General features: G+C 34.5%; 1 protein-coding gene across 1 annotated transcript in view; it reads left to right on the forward strand.

Moving 5' to 3' along the window:
- The first annotated feature begins 245 nt into the window (after window positions 1–245).
- Window positions 246–16,561, forward strand: part of LOC128991144 (disks large 1 tumor suppressor protein-like) — a 166,096-nt gene continuing 149,780 nt past the window's right edge. The window contains exon 1 of the mRNA XM_054413907.1: window positions 246–540. Coding sequence (XP_054269882.1) covers window positions 522–540 — 19 coding nt within the window. The 5' untranslated portion in view covers window positions 246–521. The remainder of the gene's footprint in view (window positions 541–16,561) is intronic.

Consider the following 16,561-nt stretch of genomic DNA (forward strand, 5'->3'; position numbering starts at 1 on the left):
TACAACATAAGCATACAAGAAAAAGTATATATACATATATATTTTAATCCGTAAAGTATTTGAGCTATTATCACTATGGTTTATCTACTTCAAGCGGGTATTTGTTCCAAAAATAAATTCTCATAGAAACATGGCTATACGGCTATACGTACAAAAATAATTTTTACTTTTGTTTATGACATGACGTAATCCCTTAATCGACCTGACCAATCCCGTCAGTCGCCAGTAACTTTTCGTCTGCTGTAGTTTGCGTACGGTTTGTGGACGCCATTGACCGTTGTCCCGTGTTTATCCCGGTTTTGAGTGCAGTGAAACAAATAATATCGTCGACGGGATACAAATGTGCGTGGTGTAAGTGTTTTGATATACTTCAATTTCACTTTCAATTGTGAATTCTATCTCTTGGTGCCCAACACTCAGAGGTTCTATTCTAAAAAAATAACCTCGTCTGCTAGTGGGGTGTTGTTTTAGTGTTTTCGAAAATACAACAAAGCCGACACAGGAGGATACGTTACTTCGAAATGCCCGTCAGAAAGCAAGGTTTGCATTTATTTTTATACAATTTAACATCCCTTGTGCAGTTGTTCAATCTTGAGCAAAACAACCCCAGACACAATTGGACTTAGGCCATACTTGGGTTATTGATACCCCACTTTTCATTTCAAGGAATATTGATAAGCTTGTGATATGACACTGCATCACACAGTATTTTTTATTTTAGCCTTATCTTAAGCCTCTTTTAAAAATACTGTATTAAAACTCTAATCCCTGATTCTATCAACATAATCTTTAACAGTTTTGTTCAGGTTAGGAATTAGACATAGTAACTTAAGTTAAGGCTATTTCATATATTAATGAGGCATAGCCGCCTTTATAAACTGGGGATGGGGTGAACTCATTTGTATACAAGAGCATTTAAAGTATTCAAGCCTCAGAAAGTGGCTAAGTTCTTATTCATTGTAATCCAATGAATCCAGTGCTTTACTTAGTGTGATGTTCTGTTGTGTTGTGGTAGGTAACTTAATAGAAAAAGTTAACTTACCTATACTGGTACCGTAGCATATTCAAGCTATTGACAACTTAAGCATTAGCTGGGTTGTTATAGTGCAAACTTGAAACTTAGCGTCTGAAGGTTGCATGTTTATCACCCCCAACTCATCTAAAACGTTCTAAAAACGCTTAAAAACTAAGTTAGGCCTATTTCTTGACATCAACACTACAACTTTGTTAAGTAACTTGGATGTAGCTTAACATGTTACTTTGCTAACCTAATAAAGTTACTTAGACTTCTCCGAGAAGGTTAAATTTTTGGAATCAGTGAATAGTCTACCTGTAGTGCTAACCCCAATAGTTTTTATTTCACTTATAAGTTATTACTTGAGTGCTAGTATTCAAGTTAGTTAGGCCTAGTCACTTAACAATTTAAATGTTTAACCAACAAAATAATCTTGTCCAAGATCTTGCGTTTTGTTGACTGTACACAGTTCAGATCTAATGGTAGGCTATACCACACTAACAATACTCGTTAACCCAAAGCCTAAACCTACAGTAGTAGTGTAGGCCTAATATAACATAGCTATGTCAGGCAGATTGCTGTTTGCAGTTTCATAGGAGTTATTACGTAATGAATGGGCATTCTGTTTGTATCAGATTAATCGGCTTTAAAGCTCGATTGGTTAAAAATAAAGCTGAAGTCACTTGTTCTCAAAACAAATAATTACATAAGCCATTATTTTTGGACAGGAATAGGCTTTAATACAATTCCTACATTCAAAATGCCATTTAGTAGGCCTCACGAATACTAGAACAATACCGGTATGGATCATAAACATATAAACAAATGACGTTGTTGGCCCGAATCCTATACTAATAGGTCTAAACTGAAGGTTAGGTGGGTTGATATAGGCCTAAGTTATAGCTCTACATGACAAGGTTATGGTCTAAGTAATCCAACTGAACTGACACTAAATTCCTCTAAATTTAGACGCTTGTAGTCTGAACAAGTGTCGACACGTGAACACAACATTCAACCTAGTTAATAAATGCAGTACGGTAAAGTTATTAAGTTAAATTTAGTTAATAAAATGCTGGGTTGACCTAGTACCCTTTACCCAGAGTTTTAGAGCTGTTAAATGTTAATTGTCATTTGAAAATTGATTGACAAAGGTTCATTCCCTCACCTTAGAACAATATTCAAAACAGTCGGGTGGAAATACCGCATCGGTGACAGACAAAGTCTGAAAATATTGCGTTAATTAGGTTGGGTATTAAAACTAAATTAAAACATACCGGTACCTATAAAAATAACTACGATGGCGACGGGTTGCCAAATTGTGGTGTGCCATCCAGTTCACTTTTACAGAGTTACAGAGATCTGCCCCCCAAATAGTCCCTTAGTGTAGAGTTTGCTTGTTTAGTAAGGGTAGCACTTTTGATTCCAGGCAAGTCGGCATCTGGACAGGGCAAGGAGATGGCTATGTTGTGTTAAGTACGAGTTTTGGTCCTCACGTTGAGCAAGTTTTGCTGAGTTTTTCTTGAGTAATATGACACTAAGGATGTACTGACTGTAGACGGGCAGAACCTTTAGATCCTTAAAGATAGCCCTACAGTGGTCACGGTGCCAAGCGGACGTAATCACCCTTAAAGCCATCTTCTGAAGGAGCTAGATGTCTTTGCGGCAGCTGAATGTCCCCATAGTGCAATGTCATAGCTTATGGATATTTGAAAAAGAGCATGCATGCCACACTGTGACTAAAATGTGGTTTAGACAAATTGACTAAAATCCATTTAGACAGTTTGATATCCACTAAGTCTGCAATTAAAGCTTAATGATTTTTTTTTTAAATTAAAAGGGTAATTCTGTTTAGCACCCCTCTACTTATATTTAGAGAGCGATTTCAAAGGTACAGTGCTGGCAAACTTACGGTATTTCTTTTTGGTTTTAAATAGGCTACTTAGTAAATTTCATCCACTAGACATAAAGTGACTCTTTTCAACCCCGAGCTAAAGTCTTACGATCAAGGTGAAGCTGAGGCTGGAAAGTGAGCGAGTGTTGAAAAGACACTTTGGCCCCACAAGTGATTTACTACCTATATTTTTATTCATATTGCACAATTATTTGAACAAACTTACAAACTTTGATTTAGGCCTATGTGAAAAAACATCAATTCCACTAGGGCCTAATTCAAAATTGGGAATACAGTAGGCCTACCTGCAATTTTTGCTAGGGGTGAGATAATTTATCTACCTTGGGTTTGCATTAGGCTATTGTCTTTTTAAAAACCCTTTAAAATGAGGGGTCACTTAATAGGAAAAATTAGGTCACCAAATACCTCCCACCCTGTTAGAGGGGTTAAAAATATTTTTTTGTAGCGTTACCAATACAACAAATCAAATAGGGAAGAACCTCACAGTAGTTAAAAATTACTTTATTTAAGCTTTTTAACAAATTGGTTTTTATACCACAATAAATAAAAGTTAGGCATGGTTTTTCTTTTTAAATAGGCCTAATAAAAAAACCTCTTGTTTTTGTTCTTAATAAGTTAATGATTCTTATACTTTGGTAATTTATATTCTTTACCTAGTCATATGTACTGTAGGCCTTTCAACTTAAAAACTTATAGTAGACCCACAAACCATAGTAAAATTTGTTGTTGAATTTCTTGTACTTTCCTACTGTATTACCCTGCTGGCAAAAACAGTGTTAAAGGTGAGAGGGAAGTTGGGTCGGAGTATTGGAGTACACATGAATGGCTAAAGGCTTTAAGGCTGCAGTGTCAATTACCCCATGATTGAATGGCCTGTTGCTTTTCATCCGGTCGAGTACTTTCCTGGATAAAAAGATCAGCAACAAAATCATAAGGAACTAGGCTACCGAATTTGAAGGTGTACTTCCTTGGTACATTTTAAAATTAATGAAACTCCTCTACTAATAGTATATAGCAAGGGCGTACCTAGGATTAATACGGGGGGGGGGGGGGGGGGCAAGAGCGTAATTGAAACAGGGGTCGCTAGGGGTGGCCCACCAGGTGGCCTGGGGGGTAATTTTAAAAACAATATGCTGAAATTAGTTGAAAGTATGCGTAGATTTTCCCTGCGATGCACAGGAGCTGAGAAAAAAGGTTTTCAATAAACATGCTTGTTTATGGAAAATCAACTTTTCTTATGAAGATTTTATATAGGTTTAAATCTTTATAAGAAAAGTTGATTTTCCATTTTTGAGCCAATTAATATAAATATTATCCAAATAAAACAAGCACATATAGGACCGATAACCTTTCTTTTGGTAAAACCCCCTTGTAATTCGGTCCAGTAGTATGATCAGGCTATTTGTCTTAAGTTTTGAAAAGTTTTTTAATACCTAATCATTAAAATGTTAAATACTGTACATGTTTCCTTTAATAGAATCATCATAGGTCTAATTAGGTTTTAAATTGAAGGCTTAATTAGTAAAATACATTGCCATAAACCCAAACTCAAACAAACAACTGAGTCAAAATGACAACTGTTCACATATTTCTTGAATCTGCCATTTTTTACCCAGCTGTTATTTTGAGCTCAAATTTACACCATTGTATTCTACTAAATACCTGGGGACCAAGTTGTGCTCGAGGAAAATCATTAGTTTATTCTGACAGCAGTCTTAGTACCTATTGCAGATACCTACATTAATCCAACTGCCACAAACAGTTCCCCCACTCCACACTGCTCGCTTTTACTCTTTCTATACCACTTCCTACGTCGTGGACCTGTTCCCCTCCCTTCCCAAAGCATTTAAGGATTGCAGACACCGACACGTTAATCTAACTGCAAGAAACGGTTCCCACACTCCGCAATGCTCGCATTTACTACTTCCTACACCACTTCCAACGTTGTGGACCTGATTCCCTCCCTTCCCTCTTCCCATGGCATTTAAGTATTGCAGATACATTAAAACAAATGCCACAAATGGTTCCCACACGCCACACTGCTTGCCTTTACTACTTCCTACACCACTTCCTACGTCAGGGACCTGATTCCCTCCCTTCCCTCTTCCCATGGCATTTAAGTATTGCAGATACATTAAAACAAATGCCACAAACGGTTCCCACACTCTGCAATGCTCGCCTTTACTAGCCTACTTCCTACACCACTTCCTACGTCCTGGATCTGTTTCCCTCCCTTCCCATGGCATTTAATTATTGTAGATACATTATTCTAACTGGCACTAACTGCCACAGACGGTTCCCACACGGCTCTCCTATTTCCTCCACCATGGACCTTTTTCTCTCCCTTCCAAAACCATATTAGTATTACAGATACATTAATCTAACTGCCACAGACAATTCCTTCTTTGAACCACTCCACAAAAAATTAATAATATAGTAAAATAGAAATCGTCCCGTGGTTGAAAACTCGACCAAAAATATAATGTACAGACTTATCTATTTTCAACCCACACTGTAAATAAAACAATATGTGATTGGAATTTGTTTTGACTTTCTGTTTATATTTTGTCACCAGCATGACAACCCATAAGGCCCATGTTAATTTAATGAATTTTCCATATAGGGAATAAGCTATTTACCGTAGTCCATGGTAAGACCTGGACCCGGGACCGATTTACTTTTTCGTTTTATGGTCCCTAGAGACCAAAAACACCATCAGTTCAAATTCACATATATGCCTATATAGGCTACGTGTCTGTTGGCACGATAACTCGAGCAAAAATGATCCGATTTTGATGAAATTTACTACAAACGTGTAAACCTACCTTTATTCGACCTACATTTATTGGTTCGTGAACCAGGATAATCGGACTATGGGAACGGGAGTTTATGGGGGGTTTTATGGGGTAAAATAGGATTTTCCCATTTTTGACCCTAAAAACACAAAATTTCACAATTTCTCTACCATTTTGTAGACCTAAAAAAAAACAACAAATAATTTAGTATATTGAAGCGTTATTATGCGCCTAACTGTTACGGAGAAAATTTAAAAAAATTGTAATTTTAAAATTCCCATGTTATTCTTATGGAGAATAAGTCAAATGTTGTAGTTTGCTTGTTTATGAACATATTTTGATCAAATTTGGAAAATACATTAATTTCTTACTAAACCACAGTACCTTTTAATATTTTACATTAAAAAAACTTTTTTACCCTCCCTGTTGCAGCAAACCTAAGTACTCATTAAACTAATTCTGTTTAAATAGGGAATAAATGTGATATTTTTAAGGAGACATTTTAGTTTAACTCCAATCAGGCAGATGGAAATTCGCTAAGTCTGCAGGTTTGCTGCGGCGGGGTATTATATAAACGGCTTTAGACAATCGGTGACGCGTTTTCCTCGTCAGGGGAGTCTCGTGGCGTTGCGTACATTTTGCATTAAACTCATGGTTGAATTTGGCATCTCATGACCCATGTCTCATTTTCTGGCGAGAGTCCCACCTTGTAGCAAACTGGGCCAAGGGTCAGCACCCGAACTGGAAAATACATTTTGTACGATAGAAATGAGTCAAGTCTATCCCACGCTCAAATTCCATTTTCATGAATGAACTTAGTCCCTAATGATTTCCTGTAAATGAAATAACATGTTTCTCTTCAGAAATGGGTTATGCTTTTTCCTTCGTTGGAAGATATTTAAACCAGTCTATCAGATAAGTAACAACCCTTATGTAACAAACCTATACGTGGGCACGACTTCCCCCTTTTAAAAGTAAAATTCCCGTTAAAGTAATAAAATACACGATCCAAGAACTAGTTCCAATTTTTACTCATAACACATTTTTACTCATCGCTTAGTCTGCAGGTTTGCTGCGGCGGGGTATTTTATATTGTTTAGGTTCAATTGTAGAACATTATTATGGCTATGGTAGTGTAAATTACGGGCTATACCGTAAATAAAAAAAATCTTCTCAAACCGTGTCCTCTCCCATTTCAAATGCAAATGAAGAGTATAACTGCAATATGCATTTTATCCCGTACGAAGGACAAGTATTCTGCTAGTCTTATAGAAATTGATCCTTAATCCCTTAAATAGGTGTTTCCTCAATTAACTTGATTTTATTAGTTGTTATGGTTTAAATTGTAATTTTAGCCTAACTGTATTTACTAGGTTAGGAATATTCAAATTGACACTATTCAATGTACAATGCACAATTAATTATTCAACAAAGATTTTGAAATAAAAAATAAAAGTTTACCCTTTCGTTATATTTTTATATTGCTAAATACATCCGTCTAGATTGTAAGTAACTTCTCAAAAGACATCATTGCACACCGGCATTCCATACACACTGGTCAATCATAGCAGGGAAGTGTGAAAATGAAAGGCCAGATGTCCAACCGTGTCAGGTGGAAGGGAGAATTCGCGTTCAAGTCTGCCTACTCGGCAAAGTCTAATATTAGATTCTATTTTTAACCACAGGCCCAACACAAACCTCGTGTCCCCCGCGCCTTGTCTGGCTAAACAATTATCGTACGCTGGGAACAATATTATGGCGTTTTCTGGTAAAAATTAACGTACGAGTGAAAACAGATTTGAAATTCGTACAAATAGAAACGATTTCATTGTTCATGAGGGACGAATTTCCGTAGTGTTATCAATTGTGTAACTTCTGTAGCTTGTGTAAAATTATCGTGCACGAGGAAAATTTATTGTGTCTGTGTGAATAAACTAATTGTATGGCTTTTAAATAAAAAAAATATCGTACACACTAGGTACCTAAAGAAGTTTTTCGAAAAGGTAATATTTTGTGGTTAAACAATAATAAAAATTGTGTATTTCACCAGACGTAAAATATTATCGTGCTAAACCAGTTGAAAAGTTCATATGGGACACATTTTGTAAGTGTATAGTCGATTTTGTTAATACTTTAATACTTTTGAATACTTTTCAATGAAATGGTGACCATACGAATGTAGGTATTTTAAGCCAAGTATGAATGGAGATGAGTGTTTAAGCCAAGTATGAATGGAGATGAGTGTAGGATGAGTGGAGCTATCTTGTAGTCTTGTTAGTGACTAAGGCCGACATATTCCTTAGACACAGCTGTTAATTAATAGGAATACGAACCACGTTTTTGCCTTGGTATATACGAATTGGTCCAATTTTCACGTTAATCCACACCAGGGAGTATCGCATCCACAGTGCATGCCTATACGTATCCACAATTCGTTACCTCAAGTAGCTGGATTACAGGACGACGCCACCCGTCCCAGTTAATTGTAATCATCGTGCTTGAGGACACAAATTAGTGGTCTTTTAGGTTAGGTGTAGGCCTACTAGTGCAAACCATTGACGTTTATGTAGAAAATTGTTGTACGCTTAAAAAAAAATACAGGAAAAATGTACTTTCTAGTATTGGGAAAAGTTGTTACAGTATCATTATCAATTTAGGTAGGGGACCTAACAAATATTCTGTTGATTTTTTACAAATTGATTATTTTAATTAATTGATTTCGTATATTGAACAGTGTGAATTTCACAAATGTATTAACCTGAGGAGGTATTGTTAGTTCCTTTGTCTAATTTACAAACTACAAACATTCATAGAACACATTTGTGCTTACTACATGAATACAGGCTAACGCTAGAACTATTGAGAGTTAAACATTCACAATCCTTCAGAATCCACACCGTGTGGTAACTTAATTTAATTCATATGCCAGGAACACAATTTATCGCGTAAAGTGTGAAACGGGGTTTGGCTCTGCCTAAGTTGAATAAAGCCTATCTGAAGCCATGCGTCACTGTGTCCGAATTGTGCCGACCCAAGACTGATAATGAAGTCGCCAAACTCAATGGTCGACTGCCAAACCAGAGCGAAACGCCGTCTTTTAACGCCCACTTTGGACTGTTCACCGTCACAGTGACCTTTTGTACACATCGTGTGAGTCAAACCGACTTACTTATTCGGTCATCCAAAGTTCACCCGGGAGAATTTAACTCGTAGTACAGAGTCCGCAAGCCAAATATCACTAGTAGGTTACTGTGGGGCACGGCTTAGCGACAAAATAAGCTTATTTTTTGGTAGCCTGTTTCCTTTTCTTTGCCGATCAGCTGATATATATTGTTGCACCAAATTTAATCACAAGCTATCACAAAAATATAATAGGCTATGTATTGTGGCTCTCGGTTTTTTTTGTTCTGTGCGGATCCGGTTTCCTAACCTGTGGTTATTTCACGAATACTAGAAAAGGCCCGGTATGGACCATAAACATAAACAAATTACGTTTTTGGCCCGAAAGTAAACAAAATTACATGTTAATTAATACTATTAGTATTGAGGTTTTGTTTACTTTCGGGCCAAACCGTAATTTGTTTATGTTTATGATCCTTCGGCATTTTTCTAGTATTTCTGGGTTATTTCATACCTTTCTTGGCATATAACCAATGTTTCCTTTTAACGTTTTCTTCTAACTCTTTGAACAGGGGAAACACCACATTAATTATTTTTTTTAACAAATTCCCAATAACACTAAACCTCGTAGATAACTATGCAACAATGCAAATCAGCTGATCGGCAAAGTAAAGGAAACAGGGATACAATCCTAAGCTTGTGTTGTCATTGAAATTTATGTCACAGTTCTTTTAATTTGGGTTGAGTTCCGTTATAAAAAAACACACTGTATAATTAACATAATACCAGTATATCGATATATTCTCCTGGCAAAAGTTGAATTGTACTTACGTTCAAACAGGATGGGAGCAATTAATTATGTGATTTATGTTTCATTCGGGAGAATCTAAATGGCGGTCAAATAAAATACGACTTGCTAGGTGAATTAAAATTTTCCCCTGAGAACGTTGAACTCACGTAAAAGAGTGATTAATGTTAAGCCACAAACACTATCGTTTCCAAGAGTACAATCATGTTAAGGTTACACACATTTTACCATAATTAAGTCATAATTTTGTTTCCAACTAAACTGTCTCTTAAACAATGGAAATACATAGGCCTATGTAGATTTGAGAGATAGAAGACTACCAATGTTGGTTTATTTAATGTAAGATTCGCCAGGTTTATGTTGAGATGTTGATAAACATTTTTGGAGGCTAAACTAAACTGCAGATTTCAGCAATTCACATCTTTACCTTTCCGAACATTCTCTCTTCTACAGTGGTCTGTTTCTTGACAAACATTTCACTGACAATTATTTGTATTTGTATTTAAAACGAATAGGAAGATCTAGAATTCAGAATACTCCATTTTTGTTGATTTTTTTTTTTAATTTTCTATATAGTGATTATAAAATAAGATGTTTTTGTTATGTTCAAATAAAATGAAATATTTGTTAAATGTAAATGTCGAAAGTTTGAACTTAGAGTAAACTACACTTACTTCATTTCTTCATTATGTCATTGTTGTAATTTGTAGTGGGAATGTTGCTGAAAGTCAACAGTCCCGGAAGATCAAATAATTTATACCTGTGCCGCTAGGTCAAAAACTACAATGTTTGCAGTGTCTGTAGATCAAAAGTCCCAGTAAGTCAAATAGTACAGTCCGAGCTAAAAACGTGGTCTATGTTAAAGAAATTGACTTATTGGGAATTTGACCTAATGCAACAGCAGTTTTAATATAACGAAATACGGTAAAATACAAGTTTAGTTTCGCTGAGTCAACAGTGCCGGAAGATCAAAAGCAATAAATGTGAACGTCGATTCAGTGTAAAGTAGACCTCCTGCAACGCTTACTACACCAACAAAACTCGCTTTTAGTTACTTCGTGTTTTGTCATAATTAGAATAGAGCTAAAATTATCATATTTGGTACATAGCTTATCTATTAATGCTTCTTGCCAACTGTTTGGTCAACACTGTAAATAGGTATAGTTTATGTAATAAAAAGCCTTTCGTCAAAATTTGTGGCATGAAATACACGCAAGGACGATCTGAAAGTTTCTGGTTATTATATACGCTTGTAAAAGGAGATCCATTTAATTTTAGAACTATTTTATGAGTTATAATGTAGTATACAAATAAACTGTGTAAATGTATTACGCCTCGGAAGAGTTGAAACCTGTCCAAACTATCATATATATTATTAAAACGTAAATGGGGTTTTTTCACATTCTGAATCAAGTTTTAATTTTTAAAAAGTCTAGCAGCCGACGCTTACCTTCTAAGCTAGCTTTTAGTACAATATAATTTGCTTAACATAACAGCTGTAAACATTCAGCATTTGTGACACAAATTCAGCATTTGGAAACAAATTTAAAGACATATTTAGAGTTGACATATTTATACTATGTGTAATGCTGACCATTGATACATTCAATTCTTAGGTATGAGGATGGCAGATTAATTAAATATGCATAGTAAAATTGTAGGATGTTCAAATTATTTTTTAAAGGAATCTTTTTAATCATTGATTTGTTTTAGTCCCATAAAATTTGTTTTAACTAACAGCTGGTTGAATGTAATGTTGTTCTATATAGGCCCCTAACTATTAGGTTTTTGGCGAATTTCCCATATAGGGAATAAGCTATTACCGTAGTAGTAACACCTGGACCCGCGGGACCGATTTAATTTTTCGTTTTGAGGTCCCTAGAGGCCAAAAACACCATACGTTCAAATTCATACATACAGGGTGATCAACTCAAGGAGGCCACCATTGGGAAATCGGAAACGGTAAGAATTAGAGAAAACTTTAAATGGGGCACATTCCTTTATTTTTCGTGGCAGTTAAAAATATGATTTTAGTTTTTTTATCATTTTTTTGGATAGAATATGCAATTTAAAAACTTTTTTAGCCTTGACATTTTTTTGATAAACCCACTCGTTTAGGAGTAAAGCCTATGGAAAAATGACTTCCGGTGTACATTTTACATCATGTAGCTCCTAAACGAGTAAGTTTAGAGCAAAATTGGAAACAGTAAATTAGTCTTAGAATTGCATCTACATTCCTTAAGGACTATAAAATAAAAAGTTTTCCACTTTTCAAGTTTGCCGCCAGTTTTTAAATAATATAATTCACATTTTTAATTAATTTTATGGTCTTTTTGGAATGTGGCTGCAATTGTAAGACTTTTTTACTCTTCCCTTTTTTGCTATAAACTTACTTGTTTAGGAGCTACATGATGTAAAATGTACACCGGAAGTCATTTTTCCATAGGCTGTAACTCCTAAACGAGTGGGTTTATCGAAAAAATGTCAATTGTAAAAAAGTTTTCAAATTGCCTATTCTATCCGAAAACATGATAAAATATAGGGTGTTCTATAAGAAATTTCAAATTTGGCCGCCATTTTGGAAAATGGCGGCTGAATAAAAAGGAAAACTAAAATAATATTTTTAACTGCCACAAAAATAAAGGAATGTCCCCCATTTGAAGTTTTCTCTAATTCTTACCGTTTCCGATATCCCAATGGTGGCCTCCTTGAGTTGATCACCCTGTATAGCCTATATTTATTTATTTATATATTTTTCCCGGGGGGAACCCCAGCACCCCCTCCTTTTTAGGCCCCCGGTGACCCCCCCCCCCAAAAAAAATATATGTCTAGGACCGCCCTTGTCTTCTTTACCTATAAAACACATGGGATACACCCTTTCTTCACTGATCACGTAATGCGTGATTTTTTATAAAGTCTTGGAAAAATAAAAGGTAAAATAGATAGAATGCAGGTGTACTGTATGTGGTTTACACACAAATATTCATCAAACTGTGTGATATTTTGTTATTGCAATGAACAATTTGGGAGCATCGTATTGTTTAAGTCGATGGAAAATCTCTGTTGATCCTGTTTTACAAGCAAACCAAAAAGATACAGTAGTCACCACTCTATGCGACATATTCTAACCAGAAAATTGTAATCGTATGATTCTATAAGTATTGGTAGGATTGCAAAGTACTACACAAACATTATTTCAAGGGTAATAACAGTTACAATTTCCGCTGACTTTAAAAGTGTCAACTAAAAAATTATACTAATGGACACACAACTAAATGGAACAACTAATGGAAATACTCACGATGTACATATAACAGTTCGATATAAGCATTGAGTATACACGTCAGTAGATACGTGTATACCCAATGATATAAGCAACGGTTCTTGCAATTTATTGCTTACTAGCTGTTGTACCCGTGCTTTGCAACGGGAAGAGGACACAAAATAGAAACATTTTAATCTTCACATCTGTTGCATATAATAGTTACACATCCACCAATGCTTTTAGAAACAAAATTTAACTTGTATAGCCTTGATACAAACGTTTAAGTTATGACTTTTAAATCTGGTAAGTAGTGGATACCACCATTTTGATTTTGATTAATTTTAAATCTTGTGTAGGCAGATATGAGAAAAACTGACCAAATCTTCGAATAAAACTTTGACATACATGATTTACCTTCATCTCCCTTAGTTACATATCTTTTAATTTATTATCGACATTTTATATTTCAATTTTGAAGTTGCAAAAATACTAATTATTAAATTTAAATGAACGTTTTTAAAATTTCACTCTTCTTTATATTAAATCACAAATCCTTCCATCTTCAAGTTCTTCACTCACAATAAATCATTAGCAAAACTAAGTCAGCTGTTATAAACTTTAGAAATATTGCTGTGCCTTATCAAAACAGTCTTTTGAAATATTAAAGAAACTATATCTATAGGTACTATAAAAAATAAAATAATTTAGCGTTAAAGTCAGCAGACAAATCTAATATGATTATCAAAGCATCAGGGACTAAAAAATGTAATAGCAAATACAGTATATGTTTCATTGCATCTTTGATTCTACTCTGCAAAAATATCAACAAACTTTCTTTACTTTCTGGATAGCCTGAGTACAACAGATTTAAGAAAACAAAAATCAACGCAATTTAGTTATTGATGATATTCTTTAGTTTAATTTAAGCATAGGTTTAGCATGACTTCGTTTACCTAAATATACATATAAAAACAATGTGATGTGCAAGTTATGTTAAGTTAATCTAACACATGTTAAGCAGTTAGAATGTATTTAAAGTAGCCTCCAAATTCACACAAAACATCTATACATTGTAATTTTCATACTGTTTCCATGAAAACATATCAATAACATTATTTTCATAACTTACGCTTTAAAAAATCCAAAGCAGAGCCGGAGTTGATACAGCAACGGTTATAGAATCTTTTTTTTCTATAATCATTGACATATTTTTAGAATAAATAATCCATGATAAAATGGTTAGATTAAAATTAACCTACCTTATGGAAAATATTATATTTAATTTCTTTGTAACAGCTGTCTGAAATTGTGAAATATGCAGTTTAGCAGTTCTTCTTGTTTACATTTAAATGTCAAAGCAAATGTAAACAAACATTGTTAGGGTTCTCATCACAGCCATGGAGACCAATCAATATTTACTTTTAAAATGTTCACCTCAGAACTTTTAAAGCCAAAGGGGCAAAGCCTACGGTCAGTATTGAAATGTGAATAGTCCAATAATGATCCTTGGTATGGTAATTATATTTTTGTAAAATTTAAGCCCAGTTGGTTAAGTAGTTTTTGCACCTATTAGTAACACACATACAGACAGACACCATTAGATTTTTATATAATAGTATAGATTGTTTTTTAGAGTTGTTTTCGGACTTACTCTGTTTTCGGACTTACTCTGTTTTCGGACTTATTCTGTTTTCGGACTTACTCACACTCGTATAAGGTTTTCCACGTTTGTCATTGATAATGTAGCCATGTTACACCCGTTGTCACGAATATGTTTACAAGTTTTCCGTCTGTTTTTGAATAGCGATACATTTTTTCACATACTTAAGAACCACCTGTTACATGTTCGTCTCAATTTTATTTGCTTTAGTAGGCATTCTTTTGGTTGATGAGGACTTCAATAGGTCCTTTCAATGATTGCTCATGAGATATAGTACTTTGTCCATTAATTTTTATTGTTTGATAAAATGGATTAAATTATCCAGCAAGCCCAAATCAAAATAGTAAATATAGTATTTCAAACAAATCAGTAACATGTTAATAATGTAGCCTACATTATTTCCTTGAATTGCATAACAGCAATTAATTGAGCTGATCCTAATATAAATAAATCAATATGTTCTTCATAGGCATAACATGGGTTCTTTAAGAGCCACTGGGGCTGAGCCCAAGGAATTTAAAAATGTAAGGTTGGTTTGCAAATGTACGTGACACGCTCTTTCTAATGAGACATGAATGGTCAAAATCGCCTAAGAAATGCGGATGAGTTCAACGGAAAAATTTCGTGTTGGCGTTATACAGTATGGTTTAAAAGTCCTGGATTGGCTATATTTTTTAACAATATAGATAAAGTAGTGAGACTTGGTATATCAATAATAGCCATAAATATCTACTGTCTTAAGCTATTATCACTTTTTTATCCCTAAGGGAGATGGGCCACAAAGACCAAGACAAAATTCTTATATAATTTTAATACTATTTTATCTGTTTTTGAAATGGCGACCATACAAATGTAAGCATTTTAAGCCCAGTACGAATGGAGATGAGTGTGTGATGAGTGGAGCGATCTTGTTGTCCTGTTAGGGACTAAGGCAGACATAATCCTTAGACACAGCTGTTAATTAATAGTCCATACAGTCAATTAATAGCAGCAGAGATTAAGTTTGGTATCAAATTAAAGGTTTTATTCATAAAAATACATTGCCGCAAACCCAAACTCAAACGATGATGATGATAATAATGTTAATGATGTCGCTAAAACGTATAGTTTGAAATTTAACAGCTGAAAATAAGTGAAATAGAAAAGGTTTTGGTTAAATCCATCAAATTGTAATTGGACACTAGTAAGTACTAGTGCACTTGTTGCTACCTCCCCCCTCCGGTTTCATGTATTCCTCTCAATCAGTTCAAACCTAGGAGGATTAAACATTGATGTTAATTAATGTTAAATCCTCCTAGATTCAAACCTGAAACACCCAGATCGAAACTCGCCTGTCGTTATTTACCATCGCCTTTTTTTTATATATTTTTCAAAAAGAAAGATTATATTGATTTAATTTGGATTTTAAAAATGTTAACGTTTAATTTTGTTAAAGATTTATGGTGATACGTAAATATTGTGGTGTAGTAAAGTATATTATATTGCAGTTAAGTGTTAAATTTTGAAATTTTAGGGTGAATCGAGATGAATCTTTTTTTATAACATGGGTCTCTCCTACCTTAACATACATACCAAGTTTCAAAAAACTTTGGTTGGAAAAGTGCAAAGATAAATATTTGTATGTAAAAAATACAAAATGGTGGATATTTGGTTAACGAAACTATTTTGGAAAAAATGTTATCCTTGATTTTCTGTTTATTTTGACCCAAGGAATTACTAGGTAAAGTATCTCCCCGCTTATTTTTAACACCCTGTTTATGATGTATTCTTATAAGTGAAAAATTTAAGCTGGTAATACAGAAAAATGTTTTATAAATAATATGAATGTACAGGTGATCTGTATATTCATCTTTTTCTTGTCCTTAGAACTGTAAATTAAAAGTCCACTCAGCTGTCGCATCGTACGATGTATAGTTCTTTCCATGCGTTGCGAAATGCTAAATTTGCCGTCCTCTTCAACCCAAGTTATCTATTGAACCGCAGGTT

The sequence above is a fragment of the Macrosteles quadrilineatus genome, unplaced genomic scaffold, assembly GCF_028750875.1.
Source record: "Macrosteles quadrilineatus isolate MER2022 unplaced genomic scaffold, UCM_ALF_1.0 Scaffold_3__2_contigs__length_128488019, whole genome shotgun sequence".
Classification (NCBI taxonomy): Eukaryota; Metazoa; Arthropoda; class Insecta; order Hemiptera; family Cicadellidae; genus Macrosteles; species Macrosteles quadrilineatus.